Genomic DNA, 21,707 nt, shown 5'->3' on the forward strand with positions numbered 1-21,707 from the left:
TATTTGTAGAGTTCTTCAGGGAGAAAAATAAACTCATTTTTAAACACATAGTGTGTTAGTCACAGACAAAGTAGACTCACTTATGCAAGCATCATTAAGGACAGTGCCTCATATATGGAGTAATTTGCCATGTCCGATGAAGTTATCTCTCCATTCTACTGACCCATGCACTATGGACCTGAAAGTAGGTCAATCCAGTTCTCTCTTAGGTATTCACAAGTAGTGATAGTGGAACCTATTAGTATCTGATAGGTGTATGCCAAGACGCAATATAACTCTGAAGATGGAGAAAGACAGGTAGAATAAATCTGCTTCTAGAAAAAAAATGATAGAGATGAGTAAAGAGTATTAAATGAGAAACAATAAGGGCTATGAGAGATGAAGAAAACAGACTGGTCTTCAAAACTTTTCCATATGGATTAGAAGTGCAGGTTTCCTTTTGATCATTACAAACTTTCAAGAATAAACCTTGGCACAGGCCAAATTTTTCTTAAAAGAGACCCAGAAACACAACAAAGCAAAGAAAGATTGGACAAATAGGATTGCATGAAATTGCAGAGCTTCTTGCATGGCAAAGGACATAGTTAGCAAGATCAATAGAAAGCCCACCGATTGGGAGAAGTACTTCACTAGCCATACAACAGATAAGGGTCTCATATCTAAAACATACCTGGAACTCAAAAAATCAAATCCTCCAACAACAAATCCTCAAAGAAACAACTGCCCAATAAATAAGTGGGCTAAAGACTTAAAGAGAAACTTCTCTGAAGAGGAAATAAGAATGGCCAATAGACACATGAAGAAATGCTCAACCACCGTAGCCATGAAAAAAAAAGGCAAATCAAAACAACATTGAGATACTACCTCACCCCAGTTAGAATGGCTAGAATAAAGAACTCTAATAACAACAGATGCTGGAGGGGATCCATGTGCAGAACCCTACTGCATTGTTAGTGGGAGTGTAAACTTGTTCAACCACTTTGGAAAGTAGTATAGAGGTTCCTCAAAAGACTACATAGAGCTCCCCTATGACCCAGCAATCCTATTTTTGGGCATATACTCAAATAATCACAAACAAGACCATCCTAAAGCTACCAGCACAACTATGTTTACTGCAGCATTATTTACCATAGCTAAGATATGGAACCAACTCAGACGCCCCTCAGTAGATCAAGAAAATGCAAAAAAAAAAAAAAAAAAAAAAAAGAAAGAAAAAAGTCTAGAATGTACCTCAGCTCAATGGCAAAACACTTGCCTAGCTAGTGCAACATCCTGGGTTCAATTCCCAGTTATCAGAAAACAAAAGGCAGAAAAACAATCAAGCAAACAAAAAACAAAAGGCAAAAAATAGCCCTAAATGAACAAAAATACTTTTTGGTCGTGACAGATTTAAATTCACCTAGTCTTGGTTGCCAAACAAAGTGCTAAGCAATTCTTATATTCAACATATATAACAAGATAATTTTAATATGTAGCAGTCCTTGAAATTACTTCAGATGCAGAGTAGAGGGATATGAGCAGTTATAAGACACAGATCTCTAACTGGCAGCTGGATTCACAAGACAACACACCACACCTGTAGAATATCCCCATGTCCTTAGTATCAAAAATGCACAAGCTAGCTACTGAATCCAAAGTATCCTAGGACTTAATGTTTCCATATACAGACCTCCAGCATGTTTGACTTCGGCTGAAATCTCACTGGGACTAGGGATCCCAAGGGAAGTCTCTGCCTTTTCAATGATATTTGAAGTATCTTGTCCTAGAGAAAAATCAAAATGTGTTGCTCTTTATTACCAAACTAAACAACCTAAATTTCAAAAATGTAATATCAAAGTCCATGCATCTAAAATCATGATAGCTATAAGACAGTTTATTTTTAACAATTAGGGTTATTAGTCCTTGGAAATATCTCCTTAGTATAACATTTTTTATACAAAAACTCTGATACATCATCACTAAAGAACAGACATTTATAGCAATTCCTAGACTTCATTCTAATAAGAAAATGCTACCAATTCTACTTGCGATGTCTATCATCTATCTCATGATCACTTGTCTTCAAACAATTAAATCCCTTGAACAAATGTAGAAGGAGATTTATTAACAAAGTCCCTTGTAACAATATAAACACACACAGTAATGAAATGACTGATGATCTTACACACAGTGGCTACTGTAGCTGAGCCTGAGGAGAGCAATGAGTTGCCCCAGCTGCTCCAATATCCCCATCTGGCCTGGGATATATCTTTGGAAAGTTTCCTACTGTCCCAGTAAATGAGCGGGGGAGGGAAGACACAAGAAAGTATGAAAAAGTATAATATACATAAGTTATCTAATTATTAGCCAAAGTATGGGGAACCAAATAATATTTGCTTAATGCACTGCTTGACTGACAGACACTTGCATGTTTTCATCATGTAGGCACCATGCAGCAAAGGTAATCACTGCTGATGGCATTTATAGAACTGAAAAACTATTATTTATGGTTGTAAAAACAAGTAAAGAAGTTCAATCCTAAATTAGCATTGAGCTTGAGTCTGTTAACCCCAACTTCTTTTTCCTTGTACCAGGGCCTCACACGTTTGTTTTGCTTGCTCATGACTGGCATTCTACCACTTGAGCCATACCTCTAGTGTAGCATTTTGCTGGAATTTAGTTGGAAATTGAATCTGCATTTCATCTGGACCTAAGCATCCTCAGGAGCTAGGATTACAGGTCTGAGCCAGGGGTACCAGGTTAACCCCAATATTTTTAAATCCCAATATTTTATAGAGATTCTAGCTGGGCACCAGAGGCTCACACCTGTTTTCCTAGCTACTCAGGAGGCTGAGTATCTGAGATCTGAAGATCAGAGTTCAAAGCCAGCCCAGGCAGGAAAGTCCATGAGACTCTTATCTCCAATAAACCATTAGAAAAACCGAAAGTGGTGCTGTGTTTCAAGTGGTAGAGTGCTCACCTTAAGCTGAAGAGCACAGGGACAGCGCCCAAGCCCAGAGCTCAAAGCCCCATGACCCACAAAAAAAAAAAAAAAATAGAGATTCTAGTCAGTGGCTGTCTGTAATACCTGAAAAGGGAGAACTTCTGAAGTCTCAGGGTCCCTGGAAGACCCAACATCTGGTCTTTTCAACTGGGCACTACAGCTTCCATTAACTTTCTTGATTGGCATGTTGGTCAACAGATTCATTACTCTTCACAGACTCAGAATTCTCCACTGACTCCCAGTTTCCATCTTCAGTTATCACTGGAGACTCAAGGATCATCTTTATCAGAAAGCCCAAGGGAAAAACGTGATTGAGGTCAGCTTTTTTAGTATACATTATTTGTCTAAATCTTTTGACACTTTCACAGAGTCACAGGCAGAAACATTAGTAAATTAATACAGACAAGATCCCACAGATCTTCCCCCAGGTTCTCCTAGTAACAGCTTCCATAACTGAAGCATAATTCATTGTGGCAGAATCCACCAATCTTCAGATTTCAACAGATTTCAACTGAACCTTTTTCACTTCAAGAAATATAGATGAAATTACATAGCATGCCACTTGTTAAGAATTTTTTACACAGCATTTAAGTCCCTCCAGACCCACTTTTATTGTATTAAGACTTTTTTTTATTGTTTCTGAATAGTCCTTGGTATAAATGTACTTTGGGACTATCACAGAAATAAGATGATTCAGAAACCTTATGTATAGGTGTTTATGGGAACCAAAGCTTTCTCTTGAGCTACTCAGTTTAGTTTTAAATGTTACTGTTAGGCTGGACATGTGCCTTAGCAGTAGAAAGCTTGCCTAGCATGCATGAAGCCCTGAGTTTGATTCCTCAGTACCACATGCACGGAAACTGGCACTGTGGGTCAAGTGGTAGAGCGCTAGCCTTGAGCAAAAAAGCTCAAGGATAGTGCCATGGCACTGAGCTCAATCCACAGGACTGTCCCAAAACAAGGTATTGCTCTATTCTTTTCCCATGTAAACTATCACTTCATTTTCCAAGTGGCAATGTAAGAATAATCAAGTTCCCCTGAATTCTGATCAACCTTGTGTTGTCACTATTTTGATTGAACCATTCAGATAGGTGTGTACTGGTACCTCACTGAGCATTTTAAATTGCATTCCTCTAACGGTTGGGACCAACGCATCCTTTTATACGCTTATTTGCTGAGTATATATTCTTTAGTGAAACATTTATTTGTATCTTTTGGTCATTATCCAATCATTCTGGTTTGGCTTTTATCATTATGTACTACAGAGACTTGAGAACACTGTTTATTGGAGATTTAATTCCTCTACTATATGGCTTGCAAATATTTCATGCTACTTTATAGTTTATTTTTTTCCTGTCTTCCTAGAGTCTTTCCCTGAGCAAGTTTTTCATTGTGAGGAGGTTCATTATCTATTTCCCCTTTTACTGACTATCCTTTAAAATCTTTAGTAATCACTTCCTACTAAAACTCTTCCAGAGATTTAATCTATCCAAAAACATTTCTGTCAGAACAGTTTTTTAGGGTTTTGTTTCCTATTTGTAGTGGTGGCCCTAGGGAATAAAAGATGTCCCTAATCCTTTTGCTTTTGTTTTTTAGATAGGGTTTCCCAAATTTGTCTAGGCAAGCCTCAGACCATGAATTTCTTACCTCTGCCTCTCAAGTACCTGAGATTACAGGCATACACTACCATGCTTGCTATCTCTGAAACACTAACTTTTTGTTTGGTCTGCTCTTAAACCTTAATCCTCCTATCTCCTTCTCTGGAGTGTCTAGGATTATAAATATAAAACACTATTCTGGGCCTTTTGCTATTATTAAAAATATTCATCATAAATATACCAAAATTCTGTTAGTATTGGAACATTTGATGTGACAAAAGAGATGACGATTGACTTATATTTTATATTTACTTTTTTTTTTTTTTACAGTGCTAGCGATAGAACTTAGGACCCCACACATACCAGGGAAGAGCTCCACCATTTGGCTATATCCATTGAATTCCTAGTTTAACATTTTTTTGCCAGTCCTGGAACTGGAACTCAAGGCCTAGGCACTGTCCTGGAGCTTTTTTTGCTCAAGGCTCGCACTCTAACCCTTGAGAGACAGCCTCACTTCTGGATTTTTCTGTGTATGTGGTATTGAGGAACTGAACAATGGGCTTTCATGTATGGTAGGCAAGCACTATCACTAAACCACATTCCCTGCACCTCAGATCAACTTTTAAGCAGCAATTCAATTACCCAATCTAATTCCTTCCAGAAGAAGAGGAGAATCAAATAGCATGAGAGAATAAATGTATTTCCTCCCCTTTCCTTTACCCTCTTCTCTTGTGCTCTCTCTCTTTCTCTTTCACCCTCCTTCACCCATACACACAGGTATGTATAAACCTATTTTATAGAGAGATGGACTACATGTAGGAAAGAGCCATTATGTGTTTCAAACAGATTTTATAAACATATTAACAACTAAGGCAGAAAGACCAGCACACTACTATAATTAAGATACATACCAAAAATGCTAACAGAAAGGAAAAGACCCATTTGAATCAGGAGACATGATTCATACACAAAGAACCAAACACATGTCTAGAGCTTGGAGTGTCAAATCTAGCCTAGAGATGTTTTTAATTTATCTATAATAGTGCCTAAACTTTTAAATGAGTTCCATGTTTAAAAACCAGTCTTCATACAAAAGTGCAAGTGTCCAATTTCCCTTGAAAACTGAAAGATCTAGCAACAAAGGTTCTATAGTCACTGTTTAATGACTACTTCATGCCAAATAGCTACTGGTCCTTTTAGGCAATGCTCCTGCACCTCAAAATTGGCACTCGAATTCAATTCACTAATTTATGTTAACCTGATTAGCCCCATAGTTATCTGCAAATGCCTGCCATGAGACGTACATCAGACTGTGACAGGTGAAAATGCCACAGAGAGTGTTCAAAGGTATAAAAACAATCCATGAGAAAGCTAAAAGGTATACATGATACTAGTTGCCTGGAGCCATTAAAATACCGGGGAGAAAAAGAATCACGAGGCATGAAATCAGAAGGCAACTTTAAGATACCTTGGAGTTAAGCTGTATGAATACGTGTGTGTGTGTGTGTGTGTGTGTGTGTGTGTGTGTGTGTGTGTGTGTGTGTGTGTGTGTGTTGTATACTATGTGTAATGCATGCATTATATGTAATACATACAAAATATATCATTGTAGAAATGTAATTCATTTAACTTCATATGAGATTAGGACATACTCTGAAACAGGAAACAATGGTAATCTCTACACTTTGGTCATCACCATCTAAATTTGAATCTACATGAGTAAAAATCATTTAGAGGGGCTGGCAAGGTGGCTCAGAGGTACAGTACTTGCCTTGCATGCATGAGGCCCTGGGTTCAATTCCTCAGTACCACGTAAGCAGAAAAAGCCGGAAGTGGCACTGTGGTTCAAGTGGTAGAGTGCTAGCCCTACGCTGAAGACTTGAAGGACAGCACCCAAGCCCAGAGTTCAGGCCCCAGAACCGACCAAAAAAGAAAATAAAAGATCATCTAGAATGTGTTAGGATGGAAGACAAAGAGTTTATATTGTTTATACTGTTAGTATTATTAGTAGAAGGAATGTAGATACTCTACTCTCTGCAAACATAAATAAATAACAGGTAGATGAAAGTAAAATTGCATTATTTAATGGTTTCCTAAGTTTTCTGGGTATTTTATGATGAATTGGAAAAGAGAAATATGCCAGTAAATTAAAAAAAATAAGCCAAAGGGATTCATATTTTTAAGGAACCAAAATGCATATGCTTTGTGTCTCTCATTCCTACCATCAGGCTGCCTTTTCCCTCCTTTACCCTTCTCAGCAATCAAGGCTTACCAGCACCTTGCTCCTGCCAACCTCAACTTAGAGAGTACCTTGCACCCAGCCAGCACATAGCCACTGCAGATGCCTACAAAATGTGCTCCCAATGCCTGGGAAATACTTCCCCCTGTGGGGTGGGTCTGGCCAGGTATACTTCTGGGTCTGGGTTCTTCTTTGTTCTGAAGTGGCTGGGCTCTGGTTCATTGAGTTTGGGCACCAACCGGGTGGTTTAAAGTTTGGCTGACCATAGTCACTGGAGTGATGTCAGCTGGGAACAGGAGACTGGGAGTGTCCATCTGCATTTGTGTTTTTGAAGATCTGACCCTCCAACAGGTACTGAGTGCTAAGTACCCTCCCAACTATCCCGAGGTCAGGGATTACCCAAGCCACTGACTTGGCAAGGCCCAAATGGGCAGAACAGGGCTGTCCAGGCCAGTAGCAAAGTGTTTGCAAGGACGTTTAGTTATATGAATTGGGCAGGAGAAGGTGAGGGAGGACTAACTAGCAAATGCAAAGGCCTTAACAAATTTTAGTAATCCAAGAAAAGAAAAAGAAAAAAATGCTGCAAAAAAACGGGTCAAGGGGATTGTAATGTGGCTTAGTGGTAGAGTGCTTGCCTGGCATGCATGAAGCCCTGGGTTTGATCCCTCAGTACCACATACACAGAAAAAGCCAGAAGTGATGCTGTGGCTCAGATGGTAGAGCACTAACCTTGAGCAAAAGAAGCACAGGGACAGTGCCCAGACACTGAGTTTAAGCCCTAGGACTGGCACAAAAAAATGAGGGGGAGGAGGTTTGCAAAAAGATAAATAAGAGGAGGCCTGGGACTTGAACACCATGGCTCGTCCAGCTTATGAGATGGGATAAAGTTGTTGTTCTCTCTCTCTCTCTCTCTCTCTCTCTCTCTCTCTCTCTCTCTCTCTCTCTCTCTCTCTCTCTCTCTCTCTCTGTGGTTAATTGGAGATGAATCTCAGATTTTCTAGCCCAAGCTCATCTCGAACTATGATCCCAAAACATTAGACTCCTGAGTAGCTAGGATTACAGGCATTAGCCACCTATGCCCAGCTCAGGATAGTTTTAACTCTTAATATGGAACTTAATGGGAAAAGGCAGTAGGTTTCTAAGCAGACGAGTAAGATGCTTTGATTTGTGGTTTTTAAGATGAGCCCCCCTTCCCTCATTAAAAAAGATGCATCTCATTATTTATCCTTCAGTAGTGTAAATGTGTGAAGTCTGGAGTTGTGGAGCTAGAAAGGTATAAGTTTATAAATATAAGGAAAATGGAACTTTTCGGAGGTAAAGAGATTGGATTTTTTTTTTTTTTGGCAGTCTTGGGGCTTGAACTCTGGGCCTGGGCATTGTCCCTGAGCAAATCAGCTCAAGGCTAGCACTCTACCATTTGAGCTACAGCGCCACTTGCGGTTTTCTGGTTGTTTATTGGAGATAAGAGTTTCACTTTCACAGGTTTTCCTGCCAGGGCTGGCTTTGAACCCTGATTCTTGGATCTCAGCTTCTTGAGTAGCTAGGATTACAGGCGTGAGCCACCGGCACCTGGAGAGAATTGGATTATGTAAAAATCCAAACATGTGGCTGGGTATCAAACACAGTGGTTAGATGTCTTGCCTAGCATGTGCTAGGAGAGAAAGAGAGCAGAGAGAAAGAAGAAAAAAAGAACAAGGAAAAGAGAGACAGGAGAGAAAAAAAGAGAATCTATGTTTTCTACTGCTTCAGTGGTTTCAGTAGAGCCATCATTCTAAATAAACCTTCCCCAGAAATTTTGTTTACTTTTTTGTTTTTGTTTCTGTCCGGTAATGAAATTGAACCCAGGCTGGTTATTTAGAGATAAGTCTTCGATTTGTCTGCCTGGATTGGCTTCAAATCTGGATCCTCAGACTCAATTTCCTTAGGTAGTTATAATCGTAGGCTTGAGCCACTCTAGCTCTGGCCTCTTAACCTTCTGTTTTATCTAGTAGCTGCTAATTTCCTCTTACCTCATTTCTGGGGCTTGAACCCAGGGCCTGGGCATTGCTCTTGAGCTTTTTTGTTCTAGCCTAGGGCCTAGCCACTTGAACCACAGCTCCACTTCCAGATTCTTTTTGGTGTTTCACTGAAGATGAGTGTCACAGGTGAAAAGCTATTTAAAGAGAACTGTAAAACCAATGTAGTTAAACAATTGTGTCAGAACAGGAGCTCAAAGGATCATACTTTGAAGAAAAGGTGCTGGATTCATGGACAGAGACTACGACTTTCACCTTCCTTAGATTTAACATAGTAGCAGATACACAGAGACACTAAATAAATGCTGCTTGATACCAGTTCCATTTTGTGTTGCTTATATTAAACCTAACTCACTTTGTGAATGTCAGTTTGGAAGGAAACTATCTTGCAGAAAAGCTTATAGGCAAATCTCTAACATCAGGCTAGGTTCTCAAACAGAACTTGAGGATGAAGCACAGGCACTTCACAAGCTGGGCCATTTAGAGATGAGGCAGAAGATCTTGCTGGAATACCAACCTGGCCCATGTCCATCTCAAACCATCTGTTTCCTAAGCTGAACCTGCACAGAGATACCCTTTGAAGAAAATCTCTTTGCAATTGAACTATAGACTCAGATTATTTGCCAATTACCATGTAAGAAACAGTGGCCTCATCCTGAAAAATACTGACAAGGATCACCTTAAGTAGATGGCCAAAGATACACCCAGGCAATGAGACATCAGAAATTGATATGACATAACTGAGCTTTCTCATTCAGTTATAAAATTAGGCATAAACAAACAAATAAACCAAGATATGCCTAGCTGGGTTCCAGTGGCTCACCCATGGAATTCTAGCCAATAAAGAGGCTCAGATCTGATGATGTTGGTCCAAAGCCAGCCCAGAGAGAAAAGTCTGTGACATTCATATCTCCAGTGAACACCAGAAAACTAGAAGTGGGTGCTGTGGCTCCAAGTGGTAGAGTGATAGCCTAGAACTAGCTCAAGGAGAGCACCCAGGCCCTGAGTTCAAGCCCCAGGACCAGCCAAAAAAAAAAAAAAAAAAACACCCACCCAAGTCACACTGGGAGGCTTCCCACAGGATCAGTAGCTGCCCTTTTCAAAAGTGTCAAGCTCATACTAAAGAAAAGACAGTGGAAATGTCACAGACTGGAGGAGGCAGAGGAGGTCTGACAGATCAAGGGAAAGCAGGATCCTGGATGGATCCTGAGTGGGAGAGCCAGTTCTGAGGCTTGAACTCAAGAACTGGGCACCGGCTCTTAGCTGTTTCGCTCAAGGCTGGCACTCTACCACTTGAGCCACCGCTTTACTTCAGGCTTTTTGATGGTTTGTTGGAGAGAAGAGACTCACAGACTTTCCTGCCCAAGCTAGCTTTGAAACTTAATCCTAAAATCTCAGCCTGCTGATGAGTTAGGATTACAAGCATGATCCAACAGCGCCAGCTATATTTTCTGTTTTATCGTGCAATAAAAATAAAAAGATTGTTTTCAAAATACATACTTGGGAGGGAACAAGCTCTGCTTGTACTGTTGACTCTAGCCGTTTTTGTCTTATGCTACAGCTGCAGGGCAGGCCACATGGGCAGGATGTAGTTCAGGCACAGGCTCAGCCTGCCTAGAACAAGGAGGTACAAATGAGGTGTACGTAGTTCTGACAATAGCTAGTGGTCTTGTTTGGCCTTCTAGTGTAGAGAGCAGAAGGAAATAAAATGAGGAAATAATAGTTGAGGGAACAGTATGTAATCTCATTATGCAATGACAAGATATTTGTTCTTAACCTGTCAAGCAAAAGAGAAAAGGTACATGTTTCTCATCAAGGATTGATACCACCTCAGTGGTCACTTCTCAGTCCTCTTTACAAACAAATCCTAATTTTGTCTCATCATCCATTCTGTTGGTTTCTGTGTTTACATGGGATGTCTGGTGCTGCAACAGCCAACTTGGGATGATGAACTTTAGCATGTGGAGAATATACCCAGTATGGTCAATTCAAAACATAGTAGGAATATAAATATAAGAAGACAGGCTGGGTGCCAGTGGCTCAGACCTGTAATCCTAGCTACTCAGGAGGCTGAGATCTGAGGATCATAGTTCAAAGCCAGCCCAGGAAGGAAAACCTGTGAAACTCTTATCTCCAATAAACCACCAGAAAATCAGAAGTGGCCCTGTGGCTAAAGTGGTAGAGTGCTAGCCTTGAGCCGAGTTGCTCAGGGAAAAAGCCCAGGCCCAGAGTTCAGTCCCCATGGCTGACAAAACAAAAGACAAAAAAAGAAGACAGTACTGAGCCACTGAATTAATGAATTCTACCGTCTTCCTTGTGCTATGGTTATTATTTTTTTTCTTTTTTTTTCCAGGGCTGAGGACCGAACCCAGGGCCTTGCACACGCGCCAGGCGGGCACCCTTCCCCTGGGCTAAACCCCCAGCCCCACCGTGGTTATTATTATGTGAAATAATAAATCTTCCTGTCACTGAAATGAGTTGGGCCTTCTATAATTACACCTAAAAGCAACCAAAATTATGCTTGAGTCCTAAGGGAAAATAAAAGGCATCTAGAAGTAATACAAGAAGAAAAATATAGGTGAAAAATAAAAATAAAGGCTAAAATGCATTAGGTGCATAGGGCTCTGAAAAATCTCCCAAGCCTGAAGAAACTCACCTGGAGTTTCAGAAGCCAGCTCCAATTTACATTTACCCATCTAAGTCTAGTTGCTATGAAGTTCTTATAGGCAGTGATCCCTGAGAAGAGGAAGAAAAATGAAAGGGAAATAAAATTGAACAACTGCCAGTGGAGAAACCAGCTGTACATGATCAATTTCTTTCCATGGAATCTCTATTTGTCTGAAGAGAATTTCTTCATCAGAACCCTGGCCCCAAGTCCGAGACAGGTATATGAGGAGGAGACAGGACAGGGCAGCCTAAGATGGACAGTGACTCATCTGGAATGGAAGAAAGAGCTAGCATGTGGCAGAGATTGAGCCCAAAGCTAAGCCTGACTCTGGATCCAGAACCTTCCCAATGCACTGTCATGCCAGAAATGAAAGCCAAGCTTCAAAGCCACCAAGAGCTGCTTCTAAGCCATTCTGAAAAGTGACCACATTCACCCAGGTGTCTCACCAGAGACCCCAGGTATAGTCCAGCAGAGCACTCGAAAGCAGAAACCCAAGAAGCAAAGCAGGTGGCCTGCATCCAAATTCAAGAAATGTAACTCACTCAATTGTCACTGTGGCCAGGCCTGAGATTTCCAGTCAGTCCCCTACACTCTAGCCTGAGGACAGTACCTATTAGGATGAGACCATATAAGACACGGATGAAGGCCCTGTCTGACTGCCACTGCCATTAAGAACAGCATTATAGATGGGCCCATGGCGCATGCTTGTAATCCTAATCAGGATGCTGAGATCTGAGGACCATGCTTTGAAGCCAGCCTAGGCAGAAAAGTCAATGAGGCTCCTTTTCTCCAATAAAGCAACAAAAAAGCCAGAAGTGGAGCTGTGACTCAAGTAGCAGAGTGCTAACCTTAAACAAAAAGCTGAGGGACAATTCTAGGATGGTGGTGTGGGGAAAGACTAATACCCCAAGCCCCTTTAAGACAGGTACTCTCACTTATGCCCATTTCCTTCAGAGCATTGCATAGCCCTCACCTTACTGACTTGCCTCTCCCTGTTTCAACACAGGATATTCACTTGGCCAGTCTATCTTGCAGCATCCCGAACAAAGCAGCTTTTTCTCTGGGGTTTAACCAAGGAGCCAATACTGTCTGTGATTGGTTAACTGTGCACAGTCCAGAATCAAGGATACCTGGGGCCCACCTGGCTTGGCCATCTACTGTTGTAGCTTACAGCGTATTGTTCAACACTTCTGTTTTCTTATAATAGTTCTTGCTCATGGGTCCTAATGGTTACAATAAAATAACTAATAGGGTTACTTGTGTACACACACACACACACACACACACACACACACACACACACACCACTGCAACAGTACTACAAGGGAAACAAGGCAACTCAACAGGGAGCTTCAGGACTCAAACATATACCACATCCTAAGTATTTCCTGTTTCTTCTTAAGTAATTATTAATATTATTCCTATTTTGGTGCCAATACTGGAGAGTGAACTCAGAGCTGGGACACTGAGCCCCACTCAACTGGGGACTGAACTATCCCTAAGTTTTTTTTTGTTTTTTGTTTTGGGTCCAGTCATGGGGTCTGAACTCTGGGCCTGAGCAATGTCCCTTAGCTCTTCAGATCAAGGCTAGCACTCTACCACTTGAGCCACAGCACCACTTCCGGCTTTTTTCTTTTTTTACTTATGTGATGCTGAGGAATGGAACCAGGGCCTCATGCATGCAAGACAAGCGCACTACCACTGAGCCACCTTCCTAGCCCCTCCTTAAGCTTTTTCTGCTCGAGGCTAGTGCTATACCATTTGAGCTATACCTCCAGTTCTGGCTTTTTGCAGGTTAACTGGAGATAAAGAACCTCACAGACTTTTCTTTTCAGGCTGGCTTCAAACCAGGACCCTCAGATCTCAGACTCCTGAATTGCTAAGATTACAGTTGTGAGCCACCCACACCTGGCTGAAATCTTTTTTTTTAACTTGAATGTTTTTTATAACTATTAGATATGGAGATTAGTAATCTCTGCTGCTCCCTTTTGTTCTTAGCTGTATTTTCTTTTTCTTAGCTCCTTCCTTAAATGATTCTTTATTTTTTATTTATTTATTTATTTTTATTTATTTATTTTTTGGTCAGGGGTCCTGAACTCTGGGCTTGGGCGCTATGCCTCAGCTCTTCAGCTCAAGGCAAGTGCTCTACTGCTTGAGTCACAGTGCCACTTCTGGTTTTCTAGTGGTTTATTGGAGATGTGAGTATCATGGACTTTCCTGCCCGGGCTGGCTTTGATCCACGATCCTCAGATCTCAGCCTCCTAAGTAGCTAGGATTACAGGTTTGAGCCACGGGCACCCAGCCTTAAACAATTCTTGTAGGAACTTCATTCATTAAGAATAGGGCCAAACTATGCAAGGCAGGATTGAACTGGAACAACTAGTTATGAGGAAAGAACTAGGCCTATTTACCCCCTAGCTGTTCCTTCTACTGTAATTACTAGTTTTGAAAAAGCAAAACACCTGGCCCCAAAACTAGGAACTGCCCGTTGCTTTAGGTCAAGAAATTGTTACAGGAGTACTTACGGTTTTAATTGTTTCGGGAATGTTTGTGACTTAGGAGCTTGCAAAATAAAATAACTGCGAAGTTCTTCTGTACACCACCTTGCTTGAATCTGCTCTAAAAGAATGCATTTTTTTAACCTTTATAAACCCTGAGCTATTTGAGTTTGGGACTGCTCATTCCCTAGATGAGTTAACCCTGGCTGATCAATTGAATAAACTATCTTTTAAGATACTGGTCAGCATCTGTGACTTTGTCCAGGGGGTGAGTCCACTTCATCTGGATGCCCCAGTGAGATCCTATTCTCGCCTGAACAGGACGACTCCTGTCATGACCTGACTCCTGTGTCAGGGGACTGGCCACATGGCCGCACTTAGTGGAAGGCCTTGAGAGACATTCCTCAGTCCCAGGTGCCCTTGCTCTGTGAAACCCATGAAATGAACTCTGGAGTTTGTTCTACCAGTAAATTTCTGCCTGTCATCATCATGTAAAAACATAAATGAGTTGTTTTAAACTCCCAAGAAAAGTCATCAAGTTTTGGTGTTAGCAAAAACTTGAAAATTAACTAAAGTTCTTCTTCAAAATAATGCAATAATCCTTTACATTTTTGAGAAGTCAGATAATTTGATTACAATGTGAACAGCTTAATGCATTAAAACACCAGATCTTTGGTTTTCTGTAATATCCAAGTTACTATTCACTGGCAGAAATTTCTTCTGTTGTCTGGCCTCAGTCCCTCCTGCTCTTAGAAATTTACTTTCTCCCCTGAACCCCCTTTTCCCTGGGAAAAGACTAGCCATGGGTACAAAACTGTGAAATCAGAAAACAAAACACAATTATTGATAAAGGGAAAAAACCTCCTGGTAAAGAAAAACCCCAGACAAAGGCTGACCAATAGTCAACTTTTGTCCTTTCCCCATCCTTGATAAAAAAGCAAAAGAACATCGCTCCCTTACTCAATTTTACCAAACTGGCAGCTTTTCAAAAGGCTATTGACAACCGAGGCTTATCACCAGGTGCATTAAAGAGCAGTTAGGAGCTTATAATAAAAATAATTTCTAAAGTAGTGTCAATAGCTTTGATAGTATTGATCATGCTGACCAAGTCAAGATTATGTTTTGCCTATGCTTCTGTGAGTCAAGGCTATGTTTCTGCCAAGTTTTGCTTCTATAACCTTGCTTGCTTGCCTTGGTAACAAGGCCTTCAGCCCGCCAATTGAAGACCACAGCTGAGTGGTCCCACTATGACTGACCTATTACAAATGATTACATATGATATTACCATAAAGAACAAATTAATTTAAAGGTCATATAACTGTAACCAATGAAAAATATGCCAAACCTGCCTTGCATGGCTTGTATATATAACTCTATCTAACCTACCCCTATAAAAACACATCCTACCCTGAGCTCAAGGCTGTTCCTACTTTCCCAGTGGTAGGAAGTGGTCCCATGTGGTGGTAATAAAGTTCCTAGCTCGGCAGAGCACAAAGAACAAATTAATTTAAAGGTTCTAATTGTAACCAATGAAAAATAGGCCAAACCTGCCTTGCATGGCTTGTATATATAAAACTCTATCTAACCTACCCCTATAAAAACACATCCTACCCTGAGCTCAAGGCTGTTCCTACTTTCCCAGTGGTAGGAAGTGGTCCCATGTGGTGGTAATAAAGTTCCTAGCTCGGCAGAGCACAAAGAACAAATTAATTTAAAGGTTCTAATTGTAACCAATGAAAAATAGGCCAAACCTGCCTTGCATGGCTTGTATATATAACTCTATCTAACCTACCCCTATAAAAACACATCCTACCCTGAGCTCAAGGCTGTTCCTACTTTCCCAGTGGAAGGAAGTGGTCCCATGTGGTAGTAATAAAGTTCCTAGCTCGGCAGAGAGTGTGCGGGCAGCCGAGATGCCAAAGCCGCCCAGGGTCTCCCAGCCCCCAGGCCCTCGCAACCCCCCCGGCCCCCGCAGGCCCCCGGGCACCGCCCCGACCCCGGAGCCCATGCGGCCCGCTGGGATGCTGCTCCGGCCCCGGCGGCCGCCACCGCTGGTGCTGCCGTCGCCGACCGATCCCATGGGCGAGATGCTGCCGCCAGCTGAGGACGCACCGGGGACCCCACCGCGGGCAGTGGCACTAGCCCTGAGGCAGGTGCTGCGCACTCCCGCAAAATGTCCTCGCTGCTACAAGTTCCTCAAGAACAAGGTGCCCAAGGCCACTGGCCAAGCGCCCGGGCCCTTGGACGCACAGATCCGCGAGCTCATGGGGCTGCTGGGCGACGATGGGCCGGACGAGCGCGCCCGTCGCCGCCCCGCGGGGCCGGGGTGCCCACAGCATGGCCGCCGCCCCGCCCCCTCCGCGCCCGCACCAGCCCTAGAGGAGCCAGGTAGGCAGGCGGCCGCGGGAGAGGGAAAGGGTCGGCAGGGCAGGGGGGGGGGGAGGGTGATTGGGGCTGGAGGCTGGAAGGGGCGGCTGGGGCCGGAGGGTCAGAGGCCGGAGGGTGGGCGGCAGCACTGACCCTGCGCTCCCTCCCGCAGCTGCAGCATCGCCCTGGGCCCCTGCCAACCTCTTGCCTTCGGCCACCACACCATCGCTGAATGCTGCCCTGCTGCAGACGCTGACGCACCTGGGCAACATCGTGGGCATGCTGGGCCTGCTGCGAGACCAGCTGCTGACCCAGAACCAGCACGTGGAGCAGCTGCCTGGCTCCTTCGACCAGACCTTGTCCCTGGCCCTGGGCTTCATCCTGGGCAGCGTGGCCACCCTGGGCAAGCCGAGCTAGCCACCCCGCCACCCCCCCCCCCCCAGCATTCAAGAAAGCCTTTTTGATAAAAATAATAATAATAATAAAGTTCCTAGCACTTTTATCTGGGTTTCGTGAAGTCTCTTTTGGATCCAGGATATAATAGATGTAGGCCCAAGTGAGATCCAGGACCCTGGGCCTTGAGTTCAGGGACTTTGGACTGGTGTCAGAAGAGCCACTCCCTAGGGGACAGCTGTGGAGAGAAGTTCCTAGCAGGAACTTAGAACTCAAAAGCCTCTAGAGGTAAGTTGAAAAGCCTGGCCAGGTATAGTGGAAGGGGCAGAAGGGGAGGTGGGATGCAGCAGAACTCCCAGCCATGGAGGAGTTTGGGATGTGCCTCTCCCCAGTGGAGGCAGATTAGGGTTCTTAACCTGGAGTCTGGCCTCACTTGGGTTCTTATTTGTTCTGTCTGTCTGTTGGAGGTGCCTTCTGCTGCTGTTTGCTTATGCCTGTCTGACCATTTGGTTTGTGTGGCCACCTATCTGTGTCTGTTTTAGTTGACATTTCTGTCTAAATGTCTGAGAACCACAAGCATGGAGAAAGGGATGAGATGGAGAATCTCCTGTTAAACCTATGTCTACAACCCTAACCCCAGATGTTGGAGAAACCTTGGGATGAGGTGGAGAATCTCCTGTCAAACTTAGTTCTCCACTCTGGTGCTGATAAAATTCCAAGGGGAAAGCTTATTTGGCCCAAGCAGGAAAAGTAAGAAACAACTTCTCTTTAAGCTAATTCTGAGATCACTGATATCTTGCTTTTTGTAGAAATGCACCAAACTTCTTTATCCATCACTTTTGGAAATGCTTTTAGAACCCTTTTCTTATTTTCAGGAAAAAGCCAGGGCATATGAGTACTGTTACCCAAGGTCATCTCTGCACCCTCTGCCAGGTAGATTGGCCCTCCCTTAATGTAAAATGGCTGCAGGAGAGCTCCTCTAAACTAACACCTCTCTTCTAGGTTCAGAGAGTTATTTTGGGGCTCTCAGTCACCGAAGTCAGGTACCCTAAACGCCAGAGCTCACCATTCTCTGAAAAAAAAAAACCCAGACAATTATTCAAGTTATTAGAATCTGTTATTTTTGTTCATTTGGACATCTCTGGGGGAATAAAAGTTCCAGCTCTGTCTGGGCCTGGTCATAGACCTGCTCTGTTTTGTCTGTGTTGCAGCAGTCAGGACGTGGGCATGGAAGGTTGCAAGACCTTACAAGCTTCAGGCTGCATTTTCCTGCAGAGGCAGCCGGAGGTGAGGGCATAGACAGTTTGAGCCTCGTTTGGACATTTGGCTTGTCCGAACAGTTAAAAAAATTGTAAAATGCTCTTGTCTAAAAAGAAAATTGGATAAAAGATAGGCTAGTTCAGTTTCAGGTGACTCCCACCTAGCCTTCCTCCAGCTGAAGGTATTCACAAGGCCAATTGGTAAAATGCATTGCTAGACAAGCAAGTCCTGGGTAAATGAAGCTCAGCAAAGTCACTTTGTTTTACAAATCTTAAATCTTTAGATCAAGATTCTGGACTGATTTTCATTTTTGTGCACTTTAAGTTTTGTATGAGTATGTTGGAACATGTTCAAGATGAAAATCAGCATGCTGTTAAAAAAAGTTGAAACTCTAAGGAAGGTCATCAGATTTGTATGCCAAATATCTTAAAGGATTATTGTATTGTTTTAAACAGGAAGTTTAGTTAAACTTTCTAAGAATTCTTTAATTTACAAATCAAAATCTGTATTTTAAAATTCGGTATTTTAAAATGCAAAGGTTGTTTACACTGTAATCAAGTTATCTGACTCAACAAAAAGGCATTGGCTGTTTGGGATTTAGTTCCCTCTGCTAAAACTTGGGGATACTATTAGAAATTTAAATATAAAGGTTTATTTAACACTGTCAAAGATTTTACCTGTTCTGTCTAAAACTTTACCTGTTCTGTCTGAAACTATTTCATTCAAGAATCAAGAAAAAAAAAGGGAAAAACTTAGACTCTAATAGAAGACCTGTCTTTTGAGGTGAGGGATGTAGAGGCAGACGTGCAGCTCAGCCAGTCATGCAGGGTGGGACAGGCCCTGGGGGGAGTCCACGCATGGTAGAAGTGGGCAAGCTGGCACAAAGGTAGTTCAACTAACCCTGAAGAGTTGGGTGCATGCACATTCCTTAGGAGGGGCTGTACGACCAATCTTTGTCCTGTCCCTTTCTTTTGCAGACAGACACAGGAAACATAATGGTAAAAATGAGTGATGTCATGATCTGATTGGTATTCCTAAAACTGCCACTTGGATGTATTAACTTTGAAAAAGCCTTAAAAATATGGTTAGAAAATTTATTAGTATATGATTTGCTTTCATTGATACTCTGCAATTGGATATGTTTTTTTAAAAGGCATATAGGTGGGCTGGGAAGGTGGGTCAGTGGTAGAGCACTTGCCTTGCATGCATGAGGCCCGGGCTCAGTTCTTTAGCACCACATAAGCAGAAAAGAAACAACCAGAAGAGGCACTGTGGCTCAAGTGGTACAGCTCTAGCCTTGAGCTGAAGACCTGAGGGACACCGCCTAGGCCCAGAGTTCAGGCCCACAACCAGACACCCCCCACCAAAAAAATAAAAAAGCATATAGGTGTTAAGTCTAGCTTCTTGGTACAGTACTGGTGATTAATTCTTGCATTAACAAAAAATGGTCATTTGAGTTCAAAAGTTTTTAATGTATATCTGTTTTAAAATGAGTAGCCAAGAGGAAATAGTGGTACATATCCTCAAGATTTCAAAGGAGTTTTCAAAATACAAATGAAAACTAAAGTATAAAATGTTAAATCAGAGATTTATAAAAGGCTTAAATTAGGATTGGTAAGACTTTAGCCCACTTATTTCTTGGGCAGTTGTTTCTTCAAGGTTTGTTGTTGGGTGATTTAACTTTTGAGTTCCAGGTATATTTTAGATATGAGACCCTTGTCCGTTGTATGGCTAGTGAAGATCTTCTCCCAATCCGTGGGCTTTCTGTTGATCTTGCTAGCTATGTACTTTGCCATGCAGAAGCTCTGCAATTTCATGCAATCCCATTTGTCCAACCTTTCTTCGATTTGTTGTATTTCTAGGTCTCTGTTAGGAAAATTTTGGAGACCTGGGTTTCTCTTATTCCATCCTGTAATGTTTTCAGAGTGTCTGCTTTGACTCTGTGGTCTTTGATCCATTTGGAGCTGATTCTGATGCAGGATGATATATAAAGATCTAGCTTTAGTTTTCTATAAGTAGTTAACCAATTTTGCCAGCACCATTTACTGAAGAGGCTGTCTTTCATTCTATTTTTTTAGCCCTCTTATCGAAGATTACAAAGTTATAGGTATGTGGGTTCATTTCTTGGTTTTCAATTCTATTCCATGGGTCCTGAGATCTGTTCTTGAGCCAGTACCAAGCTGTTTTGATTTCTACAGCTTTGTAGTAGAGTTTGAAATTTGGTATTGATATTCCACTAGCAGTGTTCTTTGTGTTAAGGATCACTTTTGCTATTCATGGTCTTTTATTTTTCCATATGAATTTTTGGATTGCCTCTTTTATTTTCCTGAAGAATGAGGTTGGAATATTGATAGGTATCGCATTGAATTTTTAGATAGCCTTGGGAAGTATTGCGATTTTCATGATGTTGATCATTCCAATCTAGGAGCATGGGAGGTTTTTCCATTTTCTAATTTCTGTTTTGATTCCTTTTTCAAGTTTTTAAAGTGGGTTCCTCATAGACTCCACATAGACCTCCCCTGTGACCCAGCAATCCCACTTTTGGGCATTTAGTGGAATTATCACAAGCAAAGCCATACTAAAGCTACCAGCACAACTATGTTTATTGCAGCATTATTTACCATAGCAAATATATGGAACCAACCCAGATGATCCTCAGTAGATGAATGGATCAAGAAAATGTGGTATATATGCATAATGGAATTCTATGCCGCTATCAGAAAGAATAACATTGTCCCATTTGTTAGGAAATGGAAAGACTTGGAAAAAAAATATATTAAATGAAGTAAGCCAGGCCTAAAGAAACATAGGTCCCATGGTTTCCCTTATTTTCAATAACTAGTACATGTCTGAGACAATCAGAAACAGTCAGATACGTTGATGTTAGGTTAAATGAACCCCAAGATAAGGACTCGAATAGTTTTTCTTTCTTGCTATTGTTTATAACATATTTATAAGATGATTTCTTTGTTGCTTTGTATGTCCCTCCCCCATGGCGGGGGCGGAGGGGTTGGAGGATGGGGAGGGTGGGAAGATATTGTAAGGGGAAAGAAAGGAGGAGGCAACAAATGTACTCATCACCTTGCCCATGTAATTGAAACCTCTACATATGGTATTTTCACAATAACAACAACAAAAAAAAATCCTTTGAACTTAAAAAGAAATTAGGATTGGATGGGCTGGGAATGTGGCTGGGCTGCGAAAGTGGCTTAGTGGTAGAGTGCTTGCCTAGCATGCATCAAATCCTGAGTTCAATTCCTCACTACCAGGTATTCAGAAAAAGCAGGAAGCGGTGCTAGCCTTGACCAAAAGAAGCTCAAGGACAATGCCTATGCCATGAGTTAAATCCCAAGGACTGGCAAAAAATGGAGATGAATTCCTGGTTATAAAGTTTGAAAGTTAAATTGTTAATATTTTTCTCAAAGTGCAAAAAGGAAAAATTAGGATTACCAAAATAATTGCTTAATTGCTATTTCAGTTTGCTCTTATAGTTTTTTTTTTTTTTTTTTTTTGTAACAGTTCCAGCAGGCCCACACAAAGGAGTAAGGATTCTTACAAGTTTGTCAGATATAACTTTCGGCCCTTAATAAGTTCGAGGTAGACCATGCTTTAAAAAACGATTTCTAAAGACCATCTTTGTTTCTTTTAATTGGAGTAAACATGGCCTTTTGTTTAGACTTGTTGAT

The 21,707-nt window shown here is 41.9% G+C and overlaps 1 protein-coding gene across 1 annotated transcript; it reads left to right on the plus strand.

Annotated features, from left to right (window-relative positions):
* Positions 1-15,914: 15,914 nt before the first annotated feature.
* On the plus strand, positions 15,915-16,785 carry LOC138819647 (undifferentiated embryonic cell transcription factor 1-like). The gene is made up of 2 exons (XM_070011128.1): positions 15,915-16,389; positions 16,541-16,785. Exons 1-2 carry the CDS (start codon positions 15,915-15,917, stop codon positions 16,783-16,785), a joined length of 720 nt encoding a protein of 239 aa, XP_069867229.1.
* Positions 16,786-21,707: the final 4,922 nt, after the last annotated feature.

Source organism: Dipodomys merriami, unplaced genomic scaffold (assembly GCF_024711535.1).
Source record: "Dipodomys merriami isolate MVZ:Mamm:240054 unplaced genomic scaffold, mDipMer1.0.p SCAF_806, whole genome shotgun sequence".
NCBI lineage: Eukaryota > Metazoa > Chordata > Mammalia > Rodentia > Heteromyidae > Dipodomys > Dipodomys merriami.

Bases quoted from the DNA above. Each gene is read 5' to 3' on its own strand.
- LOC138819647 (XM_070011128.1), top strand. From the start codon at position 15,915: ATGCCAAAGCCGCCCAGGGTCTCCCAGCCCCCAGGCCCTCGCAACCCC. The intron at 16,390-16,540 runs GTAGGCAGGCGG...TCCCTCCCGCAG, and splicing joins ACCAGCCCTAGAGGAGCCAG to CTGCAGCATCGCCCTGGGCC.